A 19,140-nucleotide genomic window follows, 5' to 3' on the forward strand; every position below is an offset into this window, starting at 1 on the left:
AGAGTCCAAAAGTCTGTTCTGTACATCTGTGTCTCTTTTTCTGTTTTGCATATAGGGTTATCATTACCATCTTTCTAAATTCCATATATGTGTGTTAGTATGCTGTAATGATCTTTATCTTTCTGGCTTACTTCACTCTGTATAATGGGCTCCAGTTTCATCCATCTCATTAGAACTGATTCAAATGAATTCTTTTTAATGGCTGAGTAATCTTCCATGGTGTATATGTACCACAGCTTCCTTATCCATTCATCTGCTGATGGGCATCTAGGTTGCTTCCATGACCTGGCTATTATAAACAGTGCTGCGATGAACACTGGGGTGCACGTGTCTCTTTCAGATCTGGTTTCCTCAGTGTGAATGCCCAGGAGTGGGATTGCTGGGTCATATGGCAGTTCTATTTCCAGTTTTTTAAGGAATCTCCACACTGTTCTCCATAGCGGCTGTCCTAGTTTGCATTCCCACCAACAGTGTAAGAGGGTTCCCTTTTCTCCACACCCTCTCCAGCATTTATTGCTTGTAGACTTTTGGATAGCAGCCATCCTGACTGGCGTGTAATGGTACCTCATTGTGGTTTTGATTTGCATTTCTCTGATAATGAGTGATGTTGAGCATCTTTTCATGTGTTTTTAACAGGCTAATTGATAGAGGAATGGGATGCATCCATTTCATAGTGGATTGCCTTCAGAAGAGTGGGACTGTGAGCACCAGAGATCTGGGGAGAAAGATTTCTCAATAAGGCCTATCTGTGGACTGAGAAGAGACTTGTGTGCTCATAATAATCCTGAATAGAGCAGGAAATCAGCTAGAATTTAAAAATAATAAAAATGTAATAAAGTTCTTTGTTTATATCTGCATAGTGAGTCTGAGGGCCTTGAGGCCTATAAAACTGTCACTGGATTTGGTATCATTTCAACTTTATGAAGCACTTGATGTTTGCAAAGTGCTTGTAGGATTACCAATTACCATAATGTTCATCTTCTGAACACTGCAGTTCAGAGAAGGCCCGAGGACTTGAGACTGAGAGTAAAAATTTTAAAAAGTAATAATAATAAAGGAAAAAGAATTGGTCAAACTAAAGACCAGGCTTCTGGGCTTATGCTGTTTAAGATGTGGGGTCCCTGCTTCTGAGAGGGGTCCCCTCTTCCCGTAGGGCATGCAGGCAGCTTGGACTTCTCTTGGGAGCTGCAAGTATGACCCTTGTCTACATGAAGCAGGGGAAGGAAAGGTAAAGAGCTTGGCACCTGCAACCAAGTGCTGCTGGTGCTGAGGGATGTGGGAAGAGGTGTTTGTGGCTTCAGGAAAGGGTAGTGAGGAAAGCGACACAGCAGTTACGTGTGGTCTTTCCTGTTCCAGTTATTAAACGCTGTATTTATTAAGTTGGAAAGCAGCTCTGCCTATGTTTACAGGCAGCAGGTCAGCGAACCTCAGCACACTGGTGGACTTCAAGGAATTCCAAGGAAATGGCTTTAAAGAATGTCAAAGGCAATGCTTTGAGGATGTGTCTGTTTCCTCTGGAAAAAGGTTAGCTCTCTTGAGCTTCTTCCCCTACATTCAAAAGCGTCAGTTACCACTGGTAAGTGGCTGACCCCAGGGCTAAGTGTGGCCTGAGGGCTGGTGGCATTCTAGTTTATCAGTTTGGGAACAGAAAACAGCCTTTTCTTTGGAAGTGATTTTTAATCTGACATTTTCTGTCAGAGGTGCTCCCGATTCTGACCATGGGAAGGTAACTGCAAGACCAGAAGCTAAGCTGAATCAGTTGGCTTTTGAACCAGTACCTAACAATTTCACCACCAGATCATTTTCCTTAATGAAAGCCAAAAAAAAAAAAAAAATCTCTTAAAATCTCTTAACGAATTGACACCTTTCTGTTTTAACACATTTGCGTTTTCAAACATAAATATATTTAAATTTATTTATTTTTAATTGAAGGATAATTGCTTTACAATATTGGTTAAATTTCTGCCATACATCAACATGAATTAGCCATAGGTGTATGCATGTTGAGGCTTCCCAGGTGACGCTAGCGGTAAAGAACCCGCTTGCCAATGCAGGAGACACAAGAGATGCAGTTTCCATCCCTGGGTTGGGAAGATCTATGGCAACCGGCTCCAGTGTTCTTGCCTGGAGAGTCCCATGGACAGCAGAGCCTGGAGGGCTACAGTCCATGGGGTCCCAAAGAGTTGGACAGGACTGAGCAACTTAGCACACATGCACATATATATGTTTCCTCCCACTTGAAGCTCCTTCCCAACTCCCAACCTTTCCCAGCCCTCCAGGTTGTTACAAGGACCCTGGTTTTGAAACACACACACACACACACACACATACATTTAAATGACCTACTTTATAGGACTGTAGTGTTAATTTATTTATTTGTTTTTCTGGCCACAGTGGGCAGGAATGTGGGATCTTACTTCCCCAACCAGATCATACCAGCGCCCCCTGTATTGCAAATGTGGAATCTTAACCACTTGGATGGGCAGGGAAGTCCCTGAAACAAATATCAAGTGTTCCCGAATGTTTTTCAAAGAAGAATAAGAACATTCCTGTCCTCATTTTCATCCACACAGAAAACAGGTGGGTGTTCTTGAGAGCAGCTGTCCAGAATTGTCCTAAGTTTATTGTTTTCCCTGTCACCCCCTCCACATAGCTGTGAGTTCTTGTTATAGCAAAACGGACTGTGTGACTCTGGGCTTAAAGCGAGGCCTTGGTCTCCCGCTGTCGATAAGATAAAACCATCTTCTTGACTACGACACGTGTGGTTCAGCCTAACCTGTCCACATGAGAACTCTAGTTTCACTTCCCACTGATCCAGCTGCACTGAAACTCTTACCATTTTCCAAACATCTCACACCCTGTTTGTGCCTCTGCCTGAGCTGTTTTATTGCCAGAATGCCCTTCATATCCTCAGTCCAGCTCCTTACGGATTCTTTCTTTATTCTCCCCTTTTTTTCTCCCTCTGGTTTCAAAGTGACTTCTGAGCAGATTCTCTGATTCTCCAAAATTGGTGACTTGGTTACACCCACCTCTGGTTTCCACAATACTTTTTTGCTCATAACTTTAATGTAGTTCTTGGAGTGGTGGCTGCTGTCTCTACCTCGTTATGGCATCTTGAGGGCAACCACCATTTCTTATTTATCTCTGTGGCTTCAGAAGCAGCTAGAAAGCATACTCATATAATTTTCTTTTCTGGGAAAGAAGTATTATAACTAAATTTAGGTAAAATGATTAAAGGTAAGTTAAACAACATATTTATTTTTTCCAGGGGAAATATTAAAATTCAATTTAATTCTGGAAGCATTAAATGTGTAGATACTTGATAAATGGCTGTCAGCAGATGAATCAGATTTGTGCCAGAAAAGGAACTCTCAAGGTTCTTTAGCCTGTTCCACATTACCCTACTGCTAGCCATCTGAGAAACCAAACAAAGAAAAAAAATTAATACCAATGAGAGGGAATTTTTAAAAGATTTTTAAAAAATGTGAGCCATTTTGAAAGTCTTTATTGAATTTATTACAACATCACATCTGTTTTATGGAGTTATTTTTTGTTTGTTTGGCGGCAAGCCATGTGGGGTCTTAGTTCCCTAACCAGGGATTGAACTGACACCCCCTGCATTGGAAGGTGAAGTCTTAACCACTGGATTACCAGGGAAGCCCCAATGAGAGAGAATTTTGATTGCACTAGGTGTAGGGAATGAGTTTCCTCCTTTGCTCCATGGGCTGACACTATAGTTCTCTGGAGACTGTGTCCTATTTCTTCTCCCAACTCTGTCCTTCAGGCAGATTTACTCAGGCTTCTTTGAGCTGTTCATGCCACACTTGTCATGGGACCTCCCTCCACGTGTTCCCTCTGCTCAGAACACTCTTCTTCCTTTCCCATTGTTTCATTTCATGTTAGGAAATCCCAGTTCCTCCCTGGACTCTTTCCCATAGGACTAGAAGAACAGTAGTGATTTCTCCTACAGTTTCTTCCTCCATTCACCACCAGCACATGTACTTCTTTCCCTGCTCTTATTTATGAGCTGGCGTGGCATATGCTGAGACTATGTCATCACCATCCGCCTTGTGGAGTGAACTTTCATCAGAGCAGGGCCATGTCTGCCCACACACCTTTTACTGTGTCTACAGCAGCTTCTTACGCACGCAGATCAGGACTGAGTAACTGCCACCCACAAAATAGACTTGGCCTCTGTCTCCCTGTCAGGTGAGAATATAAGAACCACAGCAACCAAGGCTCATGCTGCTGACACGTCTCAGATAACACATGGATTTATTGTCAGCCTGTAAATGGCTTGGTTCCTATGGTTGAGAAGGAGTGACCGAGTAGCAATGAAAGACAGTTTAAACAAAATACTCTTTTTTCCCCCATGGGGATGAAATCCTGAAACTAAGTTCAAAACTGAGCACATTAAGATTTTATATATATATATACACACATAGTCAACCTTAACATTTTTTTCCTTCTTTATTTCTAATAAAAATGATTCAGTATGTACTGACCTAGAAATCTTCAAATGTAACATTACAACGCTGATGACAAAACATGATGGCTTCACCTAACAGGTGCAATTAAGATTTCCTTTATCAGGCAGATTTATCCTTTATCGCAAGAAGGTACAAGAGGAATAATTATCATGGAAGGCTTGTACAGCTTCCATTGTGGGCAGAAAAATTGCTGCACTTCTCTGTCAAGTCAAAATTGCTCTCTGTGGTATCATTTCCAGAAAAATAACTATGGGATGAAGTACTATAACTTAGAAAAATCATAAATGAAACAATCACACGTGCATCACAGGGGACACAAGGAGGTGTCAAACACCCAGCTATGCCCATTGACTCAAATTGAGTCAGAAGAGTTGCATTTGATTTACAACCTGAGTGGAACCGTTTGCTTATGGATACTGAGACTTTCTTATTGTTTTAAAATATGGCTGTTGCAACTAAAAATTATTACAGGCCAGCAAGATCATGGATATTTTTGTCACCCAGAAATAATAAATGACAATGAATACTAATTACATTACATGATGCCTTCTTTTAAGAGAAGCAGACATCAACAGATAGTGGTGACAATAGCAAAGCTCACATTATTGCGTCCTTTGCTGAGTGCTTTGGGTTAACTTACTTAATCCTCAAAACAAACTTATAAAGTAGGGACTTGTATTATTTCCATTTTTCAGCTGAGAGACTGAGGCCCAGAGAGGGTAAATAACATTCCTAAAAGGACACAACTAGTAAGTGAGTAGGCTACAATAAGTCCACAAACCATGACCCTGAGCCAGACCTTCCTCTATTTGATAAAAACCAAGAGTAGAACGTTGATGTTTATCTTTCTTTACACCGTTGCCATTTCCTGGAAAGACATCTGTAAATCAGAAACTTAAAAACAGAGCCAGATTGGAATGTGAGCTCTGTGAGAACTTGTCAACAGCTGTATTCCTCATGCCCAATATAGTACATGACTTACGGTAGCCTCTTGAAAAACATGTAATGAATACATGAATAAACAGAAAACAGGAGAGCCTAACATGGTGCTTTGCAATGAGAAAGTGCTCAAAAGATTTTTTAAAAAGTGGACCTCTGGTTCAAGACGGTAGAGTCGAAGTAGCTGCGCGTACCTTCTCCTGAGAGCACCGAAAGTGCAACTAGCTGTTGAGAAACTATTGACAGAGGATGCTGGACCCACCAAAGAAAGATACCCCACACCCGAAGACAGAGAAGCAGCCACAATGAGACAGATCCACTTTAAATGTCACAGAAACCAAACTAGTTGTTTTGAAAAAAAAAAGTTAAAAAAAAATGGATTTAAAGAAATTTGTTTTATGAATCTATTTTAAAAGAGGAGTCATCTGATTTCCTGTTTGCATAAACTCAGATTTTTACTTTGCTTACAGTAAAGATGAAGTGAGAAAGCATTCTCATTTAACAGAATTATTATTAAAACTTTTACAGGGGATAAAGCAAAACAAATCAAGGATGCCAAAACTCATACAGAATCCTGAGATTATTGTAAAAAACTCAATTATCATCTTGGGATCCACAACTTTCCACAATCACAGTAGGTTATGCAACATGTTTGGGCAACAATTCACAATGTCATGCTTGTAGTCACTTGTCAAGACTCCAGAAAAGTTTTAGTCCAGTTATGGAATACTCCAATGTATTTAGGCCACAGGGTCTTAAGAAAATTGCACTATTTAACTGTTTTAATCATGTTTTGGCTCTGAGAGATGATTGACCAACTTGCCATCAGTACAAAGCTGAGTAAATAACTAGCCAACTTTTCCAGTGGTCTAAACCAAAACAGAGGATGGTGTTTATTATTCCCATGATATGGAAGAAGAAATTATGGAAGAATAAATTATGGAAGAGTGAAGTTATGACTTGAACAAAGATAGCTGTTGCCAGGTACTGATAACATCCCCCTACTTTGGTTCTCACCAAGCAGTCAAGGAACACAAGGATCCAGGAAGCTAGCGTTTTCTTTTAGTGAAGTTTAATTTCATTACACTTAAGTGCTAAATCAAAAGTTATGTACAAGATCTTTCCACATTAGCATTTGTGAGAAGGATGACCAAAAACCAAGCTGCATATCCAACGGATTAACCACCTGGGTGAGAGCGCTGGCTCACTACTGTTGAAGCTCAGCTCTTTCCTACAGCCAGCCTCCTGGAAGGGAAGCAGTTACAATGCCATGTACATCCTCACGTGGGATACCATCAGGGATGCATTTAGAGGGAGTCTTCAGAAAGCTGACTGCTTACATTTGTTTCAAACAGTTTGAAATTTTGGTGCTTTCTGAAACCACTTATGGAGGTATCTGGTTACATTTTGCAAGTAAGGGTGACACATGATTTTAATTTATGGCTCCCTAAAAAATTCCCCCCATTAAACTCTGGTGGTGCCAATGTCTCTCTTTCCTATACTAAGGATCACCTGGCATTTCAAGGAGCTTTGGGGTCATGACTGATTTTAATGAGTCAAATAAGCAAGACCTCATGAGAGTCAACCTTGACTACCTTGTTTGCTATTGGCCTCATACCTACCTAGTATGTTGTCTGGCACATAGTAGGCACTCAATAAGTTCAACAAAAAGCATCTTACTTATATCCTCTGCTATCCCTCTGGATTTCTGCTTAAAGTAAAGTACACCCTACTTACAGGCTGGTCAAGTTTTTGATGAGCTACTCAAGAATCTATCATGTCAAATTACCAACTGTATGCCAGGCACACTTACAACGGTAGCATCACATGCATATTAATGCTCAGTGGAGCGACTTCTGGAACAGGGACCCATGGATTCTTCAGGTGGACACAGCTCACTCTTTGTTGATTATGAATACTGCCTCCAAGTCCTTCACTGACCTTGGAGGTGCCTTTTCCCTCGTTTGGGCTCAGTTGCCTCATTTATAAAACGGGAATCACAGAGCTAATATTCCTTGTTCCTCTGAGAGTTTTTTGCAAAGTAAACTCAAGTCATTCACAAGGCCACAGTACCAATCCAATAAATAATTCATAGATGCTTCAGCTAGTCAGAGTAAGAAAAACTGCATTGCAGTGATCATCATTTAAAATGGAAATTGCTGCTTACAATATTCATACCTATGATTTAAAATAAGCATGTCTGTGTGGGATATAATGAATTCTGTCAAGTTTTAAGAGGAAATATGTTATTTTTCCTTCTTTTTTTTCTTTTAAGACTACAATGCCATTCCATTTAAGTCCATTAAATACCTGGTTCTAAGTATCATTTTGGATTATAATGATGTTCACATTAGACTTTTCCTAGAAGGCAGTCTGTTACTCTTTGGTCCAGGAGGGGGTCTGGCATCTGCCACTTTCCTTGCCGGACTTTTTAATGGAAAACTCAAGAGCCACAGCATCCACACATCTGCCATAGGTCTTACATTTTGTCAGTAATATCTCAGCGCACAGTTCATTTCAAACCAGTGATGGGAAGGAAGTCTTCATCCATGTGACTTTATGTAACTCTGTTACTGTGTCAACTTGCCAATCCATTGTTATCTTTGTGCTTTCTTTACACTATGTAAAATGTTGGCAACCACAGGATCACTTCTTATTTTTGGTGGTTGTCGGCATACAGGAAGTGCTAAAAATGATTTTAGGCTGCATTTTTTATTTTGGAAAAGGTCATTCTTATCCTCTGTCATTCACATTTGTAGAACAAATATATACACATACTTAAGGAGAGAGATGATAAATGATAAAACAGAGAGACAGTAGGAAGCAGACAGTCCAGCAACATTATTAGTCACCAATGAATGGGGCAACCTATGACTCCCACACCAGCTGTAACACTGTGAATCTAAGCAAGCCGTTTTATCTGATGTCTTAAAATCTGAATAAGGGGACATCAATTTCTTCTCATTATAAGAGATTGTTAGTGAGGATGATAAGTGGCTCTAAAGTTCTGACTTCTGTACACAAATAAAATCAACACACAATTGGTGAGATAAGATACAGTCACTCAGACAGACAATGTCTTCTAAGCCAGAGCCAGGTTTGCATAGATGAGATCAGGTGTACTAATTAAACCTAAGGGGAAATGCACCAACCATAGGAAGGTGATCAGTGAGGCAACAGGGATCCAAGTGGACTGTGGTGGCTGTCCCTGCCGGGGACACTGAGGCTGAGGGGCGAGGTGGGTGTCCACGGGGGTGTGGTTTCTGGTGCTGAAAGGCAGCCTGGGTGAAAAAAACTAAGATTACCTGCTCTGCCTTGCTCTGCTTTCATACTCACTTAGCAACCTTCAGATAATTAATTGGATTTTTCTGTTACATCAGTGTGTAGAATGAAGGTGCCCTGGATAGAAAATGTTGCTTGCTTGCTTGCTTGATTCGTTCATTCAACGAATACATATTGAGTGTTCACTGTGTGCCAAATACTATTCTATGTCTTGCATACAGACTCCGATCCCTGTCCCCAGAAAGCATATATCCTCGTTGGTGGAGAATATTATAACAAATACAAAAAGTACACATAGCGTCAGATGGTAATAAGCATAATGGTGAAAAATGAAGCAGGAAGGGGTAAGGGGGTGCTTCTCTTGGGACAGCTACTTTAAATATGGAGCCTGGACGTTCTCACTGCTAAGCTGGATAAAAGAGTTGAAGGAGGGAGGCATGTGAATGTCTGAGAGAAGAGTATCCCTAGTGAGAGGGCAGGAAGAGGCGCAGCGCAAATGCCCTGAAGCAGTGAGGTGCTTGGGGCATCCCAGGAAGGCCATGGGGGCTGGGGTAGAGTGAGCCAGTGAGCAAGATGAAGAGAGCAGGCCAGAGGGACACCAGGGACCAGATTGTGACTTGACCCTTCCAAAGGCTGGGAAGGACTATCCCTCCCCAGACTTCCCTGGTGGTCCAATGGTTAAGAATCTGCCTGCCAATGCAAGGGACATGGGTTTGATCCTATGTGTCGATCCATCTCCTATGGGGAAGATCCCATATGTCACTGGGCGATTAAGCAGCTGCATTGCAACTAGTGAGTCTGAGCTCTAGAGCCTGGGAGCACAACTATTGAAGCCCGCGTGCCCTAGAGTCTGTGCACCACGAGAAAAGCCACCACAAAGAGAAGCCTGCACACTACAGTGAAGGGTGCCCCCACTCACTGCAACTAGAGACAGCCTAGGTGCAGCATCGAAGACCCAGCATAGCCAAAAAGAAATGTAAAAGTAAAAAAATAAAGAAAAAAGAATTTCCCTCCCCCCACCCCCACCATGAGGATACCTATGATAATTTAGGAATTTGACGTTGGCTTTCTACTTGTCTCTCCTGGAGCTTGGCTAGAGTGCAACCATCTCTATGACACTAAGCCATTCTTGGAGTCTTTGGCATATTGAACTCTCTGCCTCTGAAAAGCTGAGAACCTGATTTAGAAACTTGGAGACTCCTCAGTGGTAGTGTTCTTAGCGGGACCTACCAGGATCCCTAACCTTGTGTATGTTCGGTCACCAAGTCGTGTCTGACTCTTTATGACCACATGGACTATGGCAAGCCAGGCCTCCCTGTCTCTCATCATCTTCTGAAGTTTGCCCAAGTTCATGTCCATTGAATTGGTGATGCCATCCAACCATCTCATCCTCTGTTGCCCTCTTCTCCTCCTGCTTTCAATCTTTACCAACATCAGGGTCTTTTCCGGTGAGTCCAGCTGTTTGCATCAGGTGGCCAAAGTACTGGAGCTTCAGCTTCAGCATCAGTCCTTCCAATGAATATTCAGGACTGATTTCCTTTAGGATTGACTGGTTTGACCTCCTTGCAGTCCAAGGGACTCTCAAGAGTCTTCTCCAACACCACAGTTCAAATGCATCACCCCATATATATTCAACAAATGTATGAGATGTGAGCTCTTCATGACACAATGTGAGAGTCATAATAGTCAACTGCTTTGATAGTGACATTCTGAACATATGGAGATGGGGTTTACATGTAAATAAGGGCTATCAGGGACACAGAGTTGTAAATGATAGAGTTCATTTAAGTGTATTTATGGGTTTTAGATTGTGATAGATCTGGGCTTGAATCATGGAACCGACACTAGGTGTGAAACCTTAGGAAAGCTATTTAAGTCCTTTGAGATTTTTGCTTCTTCAACCTCAAAGAGAGGCTTTGTGAGAATGAAACCGAAAGGGCGGTTATTAGGATTAAACAAAATAATGTTCTCAATGGCAAAGCACTGGTGTGCTGTAACATCTTCCCCTTCTCAATTTCTGCTTTGCATTGCATGACTCAGAATTGCTGCCCACAGGGAATCATAATGAAATCTTAATTAATCATCAATTTTGGCACCATAGGCTTCCAGCAACATTCTTGAATGAGAGGGCTCTGGCTGTTTCATCCAAGGAGGACATAATCAGCAGTCCATTTGTGTGGTATTATACTCTTAGACCCTCCCACCCTCCTACAGAGCTGTGGAGGTGACATGAAATTATAATGTAAAGCACTCAACACAGTCCTTGGCCTTCGTTGCAGGCAGATGCTTTACCCTCGGAGCCATCAGGGAAGCCCTGTTCATCCTTATGGAATGCTAATTTTTATTATTTTTACTCTTCTGTAGCTTTTGGAAAAGTTTTATAGGAATGCATGTGTATTAACTGGGCTTCCCTGGTTGCTCAGAGGTAAAGAATCCACATGCAGGGCAGGAGATACCTCTTGCACAGGGGACACAGGTTCAATCCTTGGGTCAGGAAGATCTCCTGCAGAAGGAAATGGCAACTCACTCCAGAATTCTTGTCTGGGAAATCCTACAGACAGAGGAGCCTGGCAGGCTACAATCCATGGGGTTGCAAAAGAGTAAGACGTGACTCAGTGACTGAACAAAAACAACAGTATATATTAATTATGCTATGAGAAAGTAAAAAAACAAAACTATATGAGCAATAGTGACTTGTTTTTTGTTGATACTGATAGTGAGTTGAGGATCTTTCTTCCTTGAGTCTGAATATTTGGCAATTATTGAATGTGAACTGAGTACTGTGACACTTAAGATTTATGTTTTTTTTGACTAGGCTCCCTTGTTATTCAATCAAACTCTAAAACTACCGCATGAAAATAGATGGCTAGCAGAAAGCCACTGTATAACACAGGGGGCTCAACTTGGTGCTCTATGATGACCTAGAGGGGTGGGAAGGAGGCTCAGGAGGGAGGGGATATATGCACACTTACAGCTGATTCATGTTACTTTACAGCAGAAATGAATGCAACATTGAAGCGATTATACTCCAATTAAAAAAAAACACCCGAATCTAGGTGTCGCTATGACGGTATTCTGTAGGAGTGGTTAGCATCTACAGTCAGTTCACTTTAAAGAGATGATCCTCAGGAATGTAAGTGGGTCTCATCTGATCAGTTGGGTGGACTTAAGGGCAAAACTGAGGTTTCCCTGAGGAAGAAGAAATTTTATCTCAAGATTACTGAATCTTAGCTCCTGCTTGAGAGTTTCTAGATTAAGAGCCTGCCCTACAAATTCTGGACTTGCCACCCTCACAAACTCATAAGCCAATTCCTTGAAGTAAATCCATGTGTACGTGTATGTGTACATGTATGTGTATGTGTACATGTATGTGTGCATGTACGTGTACGTGTATGTGTACATGTACGTGTATGTGTACATGTACGTGTATGTGTACGTGTACGTGTATGTGTATGTGTACATGTACGTGTATGTGTATGTGTACATGTACGTGTATGTGTACAGGTATACATATGTATTTGTGTATATGTGTGTACTCCTTACTGATTCTGTTTCTCTAGAGAATGCTGGCTGATAAAGGTACAGACAAAGGCTCATTTATTCTTCTTTTTCTTTTGTCAGTAATTCTTTATGATGCTTCATTAGCAGGATGCAGTTTTACTAAAATGAAACTTGAGCAGCTCCAAACTGCATAGTCCATTTCTTGTGGCCTCACAATTTCTGTTTTGGCCTGAGCCAGGCAACCTAACCCTGGAATCGGGAGATCGCATCTGGCAGAGCCTACCCATGAGTCCACAGGGCACAGCAGCTGGGTTCTGGGGGGACAATAGAATGGACATAAACACCAAGAGGATAATTTATCTCTAAAAATACAGATAAATCAAGAGTGTACAGAGTGGACATTGGTTGGTTTTGCTACTCTCTGGATATGAATTCAGAGCATAACTGGGATATAAAAGTTCTGTTGTCTAAGAGAAAATATATTTATGCAGTGATGGTGGTCCTGCAATTTCTAGAATGAATGCACAAGAGGACAAATTACCATGAGAAGAGATATTACTAAGAGTGTTAAGTCCGCTTTCATTTTTTGCTAGTCTTCCACAATCACACGGAAATAACCCCCTGGTGAAATGTGAGACAAAATCTATGACATCATCTGAATTTAGTGTCACTGCTCTAAGATAAAACTTGGGGAGGGTTGCCACTTTCATTTTCTTGTCTCCCAGTTATTTTTTCCCATTTTGTTTCTTTTCTTCATTGTAAAGCATTCTTTACAACACTGTCAGAATTTGAACAGAATCATCTTTTATCTAATTTCTGATTCGCCATTTTGTGATATTGTGGTTTATGATAAGAAATATCAATTTGGTCTTCACCCTTAGTTTTGTCATAGAGCTCCTAAAATCCCTAAATTTCCTAAGTGATGAAAGCAAAAAGGCATCCTTTGTTATGTTAATGGGTGACGTTTGGACCCCATCTAAGGTCAGGAGCTGGATACCAGGAGAACCAACCATGTGATTAGAGGGTTGGAACTTTCAAGCCCTGCCTTTCCCGTGTCTGGGAATGTGGGAAGGGCTGGTAATGGATTTCAGTCCCCAGTGGCCAATGATTCATCCATTGTGCCTATGCAATGAAGCCTCCATAAAACCTCAAAAAGATGGAGTTGAGGAGAATTTGGAGACTGGTGAACAGGTGGAGATTTGGGGAGAGTGGTGTACCCACAGAGTCCATGGGCGTTCCATGCCCTTCCTCTTATTGCGCACTTCTTCCATATGGCTTTTCCTGAGTTATATCCTTTTCTAATAAACCAGTCATCTAGTAAGTAAAACATTTTTCTGAATTCTGTGAAGTTTTCTAGCAAATTAATCGAATCCAAGGAGGAGGTTATGGAACCTCCAACCTGTAGCCGAAAGATTGGAAGCGTAAGTAGCAACCTGGACTTGTGGCTGGCATCTGAAGCGGTGAGGGCAGCAGTCTTGTGGGACCAAGCTGTTACCAGTGAGGATCAGACACTGTATCCAGGTAGACAATGTTAGGATTGAGTTGAGTTGTAGGGCACTGAGCTGGTATCCAGCACATTGCTTGGATGGATGGGGAAACCTCTGTTCACATAAGCCAGATATCGGGTTCAGGAACCCCAAAACATTACCTTCCTGTACATTTTGTCATAACCAAGCAGCCTTTATATGTACTCTTTAGCAAGATTTTTATAACTTCTTACAAATTTGGTAAGATACCTAAGCAATGGCAGGGGAAATATATTTCTACAAGAAGCACAACCTAGAACATAAACCTGCATAACCTGCTAAAAGCCAGGGACCAGTGAGTGGTTAATGAGGTACCAGCACCTCCTGGAGGCAGTTAATGGCCAAGATGGGCCACTTTTAGGGTGGAGGCAGCTTACACTGCCCATGAAAGCTCAAGATTGAGCAAGATAAGGTATTTGTCCATGGATAACAGGAATATGGAAAAATAAAACCATAGCCTCAGAAAGCCTCTACCTTTCACATCTCTATTTCGTAATTCTTGGAATGCTTCTACTTTCCCAGAATTGCTTTCTAATTTTAACCTTGATTCATTTTTGCTGATTCGAGTCACTCTTGTATTTTTCTACAGTCATTCCTCTTATTGGTTTTCCTTTCTGCTGTGAATTTCCTGTATTTCTCTTGCCTCCTCTTCCCTTTCCACTTTTACCTCTTCTTCATCTTATTCTTTGACTTTCTTTTACCCGTTCTTAATTCTTCCTCTCCCACTGATCTGCTGTGGCTTTAATCACTGCCAAGCTGCTTTAAAATCACCCAGTGACTGACATTTTCTCCCTGAAAGGAGAGGGATTTGTGACTGTGGAAAACCAACTACAAAGACCCAACACATTCAATTTTCAGTGCAATTCTTTCCTTTCTTCTGTGGTGCTTTTGCCTGGGATTAGAGATGGACCGCTTACTGCAACTCACAATGGCAAAGCCCTCCAGGCCTGACTTCTCAGCCCTGTGAGTCACATGGCAACATGTATCTGAGCCTCTATGTTTACACTGATTGCTAGAATTTTAAAATTGCCATTCACTAGAAAAAAAACTTACTCAAGTGTTTCCTGGAAAACAAAGCAGTATTATTTCACAGTGTGATGACTGGACTCACGCTTCTCCTTGGACCATTCGTTCTCACTTCTCTCCCTCCCCTTTCATTTTTTACAGCATGAAACAAAAACAGATAAATAGGTTCCTAGCAGAAGGGTGAAGGGGCTTTATCATCCTGACTGACTCCACCAGAAATAAGATATTTTTACAAAGGGATGAACAGTAAAATTAGTAAGATGGGTCCATTTCTCAAGACTCCACGATTTTATCATCTGGCATTAGGAAATAGTAGATTGTCACACATACACCAAATTCAGTTGTTTCTGAGAGATTTCACTTTAGCTCTTTGTAATACATAAGTATAAATGACATACGTTTTGATTATTTGAAATCATTCTTTTGGTTCAGTTTGGTCACAAATTCACTTTACCTTTTGGTGTTTCTTGCAGAGCAGAGGCACATACCTCAGTGATGAAGTGCTCAAAGTTCATCTCTGCCATGTAGAAGGATCAGGAAGATGATCATTATCAAAGGATACTTGTGGTCAAAGCCATACCACATTCTGAAGAGCCAGGCACTCTCTGATTTTGTTGTGCTTTTACCCAAATTATTTGCTTCCTGGAGAAGGGACAGTAGAAGAAGTCATTAGAGAAATGATCAATATAAAATACTGACATATAATATCAACATTAATATATAGTATGTATTTAATATATTTAAACTATATATCAAATTAAACCACTTAAAAAAAAAAACTTTCCAGGTAGAGGCATTTTTATCTAAATGGTGAAGCAGCTGCCAAGCAATTAGCTCATAGATCTTGCCATACGGATGAGACTCTTGTGGCATAATTCAACATTTACTTTTCTTAATAATCCCTGTTTTATTAAACAGCTTAGAAATGTCACTTTTTTAACACCAATAAAAATGACATTTCTGTCAGATTGCTGTTGTGGGAATTTTGCAGTTACTTCTGTCAAAGTTGGATGGTATTTATTTATGATTTACCAAAAGGTCAAGACTAAAGGGCTAACAGACTAATCATTGTTAAACTAGTTTTCATTCATTTTCTTTTAGATAGATCACTATCAAAGGCTCTGGTTAATTTTTTGATATCTTTCCCCTTCAATTCTGAAGTTTTGAAATAGACATTCTTGTTAAGAAGCCTGTAATAACTGAATGTGTTTATCTCCCAGCCCCCTTGCCTCCCCTCTTTTTTCCGAAAGGACCACAGTGGGAGGGATGAAGAAAAGGAATTAAGAAGGTCAAAAAGAAAGCATTTGGTGGGTGTTTACGTAACAGTACAGGATGACAATGTGAGAAAAAGGGGAAAAGGTGAAAATTTTTGGTGAACTTTATAGAGGTAGATGATAATGAACATTGCAATGTGGTATGAAGGAGATTCAGTGACATTTTATCTTTTTCTTTGTATCCCATTTCTCATATTAAGAAAATTCTGGACTTCAATCAGTTGCAATTATCTCCATCATTAAAAGCACTTATATATTAAAATGGATTTCATTGCTTTGTTTGGACCATTGGTTTCCATCCCCAAATGGTTTCAGGAGTTCACAGTCCAGTAGTAAGTGAACATTCGCAAGAAATCAGGATGCATGGAAGACAGTGACAAACCGCTGGCTGCTCCAAAGCCAGCCTTAAGATGAATCTAAGTTAATTCGCTTCATTTAATGTATTTACTTTTTATTCCCCTCTCCAGACAGTACCACTGATGGTTAATGATAAATAACTGAACACAAAAGGCTGTATTCTGCTCCGAAACACATGTCACAGCAGGTGCTTCAGTTCCATGCCTCACAAACATAATGGGGATGTAAGAAAGCTTAAGTGTGATCCCTTTCTAGGTAGCCATCTAAACTCTGCCTAAAATGATTGAAGCAGAAACTCAACAATAAAATGAAAACCCAAACCGGCAGGCTTTCTCATTGGTTGTTTGAAGATCTCTGATTTCCAACACCGAATAGTTTCCTAAATAGCATTCCTTAGCATGTCACTGTTCTGTGTGATGTTGATGGAAATTCTGTGCTAATGATTCAGGAAAAGGTGGGTTTGAGCACGTTAAACAGGATTGCTTTTACAGAAATTTTTAGAATCTTTCATTTATAAGTGAGCATTGTAAACTTTTGCAAGGGAAGCTTTTCTCAAACATACCTGACCACATGCCCCATCCCCAAGCTCCTCAGTGGGACATCCATGATCTTTCCATGGATGTTTGAGTTTCATAGATCTGTTTTCTGATACACCTGGAATGCCATGCCCTGTTATCTAGAGTTAGAATTTATTCATTACATTTCCACTAAAAGGAAACCAGGGTGTCCAGTTCAACTTCCATTCTTCCCTGAACCTTTCTCTAGCTATTTCTACCCTGCAAAAGGTGTCAGATTGGCAAAGTTGCTGCTATACTTAGTGTTTTCTTCATCATCTTGCAACATTTGCAAGTTGTTTCTGAGTCACCATCTCTCAAACAGGTCAGCAGCTGGGGCACAGCTGGGAGAGTAAAACTGTTCTCCCTAAACTAAACTAGGTAGAAAAGCTCTGGGCCAACACTGGAGTTCTTGCTTTCTTTCTTTTTCTTTTTAAGAACAATAAGGAGTTACAAATTTAATCCATCAAGAGGCATGGTTAATTTTGATAGCTAGTAACATCTACTGATGACAAGATAGTCATTGAAGAAAACTGATAGAAAGGAGTTAAGCAAATTTCTGTTTTTTTTTGTTTCGTTGTTTGTTTCTAAGTTAAGGTGGGCTGTGTAGTGGTGAGCTTAGCTGGCAGTCAGGGGCCCAGGCTTCTAGCCCCCACTCTGCAGTAGCCCAATTGAATGACATTTGCCGTAATAGTCCTCAGCTATGGAATGCTCATTAATTCCTAGGCAGTGTGTTGGTCACATTATCTGGTCATTAACTTTTTCAGTCATCATTTCTCAGTTTTCACAGCAACTCATCAGTGTAAGTTGTGTTATACCTATTTTACAAGTGAGGATCTAGCGAGACTCAAAGAGAAGAGGTGAGTCCAAAGTCACACAGTGAGCAAGCTACAGAGCTGGAATTTGAATGTACGACTAATGGATTCCAAAGATGATATTTTAAGAGAAACAGACTCACAAACTTAGAGAACAAATTTTTGGTTGCCAGGGGGAAGGAGTGGGGAAGGGATAGTTAGGAAGTTTGGGACCAACATGTACACATTGCTACATATAAAATGCATAACCAATAAGGACCTACTGTATAGCACAGGGAAATCTGCTCAATTTTATGGGGCAGCCTGGATGGGAGAGAACTTTAGGGGAGAATGGATACATGTATATGTATGACAATATCCTTTGCTATCCATCTAAAACTATCACAGCACTGTTAATAGTCTATACTCCAATACAAAATAAAAAGTTAATAAAAACAAAGATGATGTTCTTTCTGCTGGCCTCTGACTCAGCCTTTACATTTTGAAAAGAATGTACATTGCTTGATAAGCTATTTGGGTTGCAGTCTCCTTGTCTGTAAAGTGAATGGAGGAAATTAGATTGACTGGTTTCTGAGGTCCTAACCATATGGAAAATACTGTATTATCATTAATGACAGCAACAATAATAGCTGACACTTCTTGAACAGATACCACGTGCCAGACACTATTCAAAGTTCTTCTTGTATATTATTATTCCCAATTTACAGATGAGGAAACTGAGGCAACTGTGGCACAGAGTGGTTTCCAACCCCACTTGTGGCTTCTCAGCAGCAGCCAAGATTCCTATCATGGGGCCCTGGGGTTAGTGAAGAGCAAACTAGAGCAAATGTCTCAACCCAAGGTTGAGACAGAGCAGCTGTATATACCCCTAAACGTAATGAAAATACATGGCTCCTCTCAGGTGGCTGAACCACTGACAGGTCAGAAAGTATCTGTATAGAAACTTAACTTTAGTGTTATAAATTTCTCTAAATACTGGTTTCAGGGGTTTCTCAGGGTTTTAGAAACCTTCCCTGCCTTTCACTCCCATTTCCATCTCCTTTTCATTTTATTTTATCTCCTGAGGGGAATATATCAGAACTTAGAAATGCTCCTGAAAGAGTGTATAATCTATTTCTGGCAAATCTTCCAGAACTATTTTTTTTTTTTTTTGCCAGCTGATGAGAGCAACATATACTAGATGGTATTTTGGGGAAAATGTTAACACTTGTAATCTATTTTTCAAACTTTAATTTACTTGGGATACTGGAGATGTTACTCATTTCACTACTTTGTTGAGAAATAAACTGGGTTTCCTTTAGAATAAAATACAGAACATGTATTTCCAGGTAAGGAAAATACCACTGAGGACCCAGCATTGACTTTTTCTGCTGATC

The 19,140-nt window shown here is 40.6% G+C and overlaps 1 protein-coding gene and 1 long non-coding RNA gene across 4 annotated transcripts in view; one reads left to right on the forward strand and one right to left on the reverse strand.

Annotated features, from left to right (window-relative positions):
- Positions 1-15,284, forward strand: part of LOC133073799 (uncharacterized) — a 35,548-nt gene extending 20,264 nt beyond the window's left edge. The window contains exon 3 of the long non-coding RNA XR_009697047.1: positions 15,238-15,284. This is a non-coding gene — a long non-coding RNA (uncharacterized LOC133073799). The remainder of the gene's footprint in view (positions 1-15,237) is intronic.
- SLC9A9 (solute carrier family 9 member A9) overlaps positions 1-19,140 on the reverse strand; it is a 676,865-nt gene that overhangs the window by 127,072 nt on the left and 530,653 nt on the right. For 2 of the 3 annotated variants that reach the window (XM_061167802.1, XM_061167803.1), the window contains exon 14: positions 15,327-15,406. In XM_061167802.1, the coding sequence (XP_061023785.1) occupies positions 15,327-15,406 (80 nt within the window). Of the gene's footprint in view, positions 1-15,252; positions 15,407-19,140 lie in introns of all 3 variants that reach the window. The other variant, XM_061167805.1, reaches the window with a different exon arrangement.

The sequence above is a fragment of the Dama dama genome, chromosome 19 (genome assembly GCF_033118175.1).
Source record: "Dama dama isolate Ldn47 chromosome 19, ASM3311817v1, whole genome shotgun sequence".
Taxonomy (NCBI): Eukaryota; Metazoa; Chordata; class Mammalia; order Artiodactyla; family Cervidae; genus Dama; species Dama dama.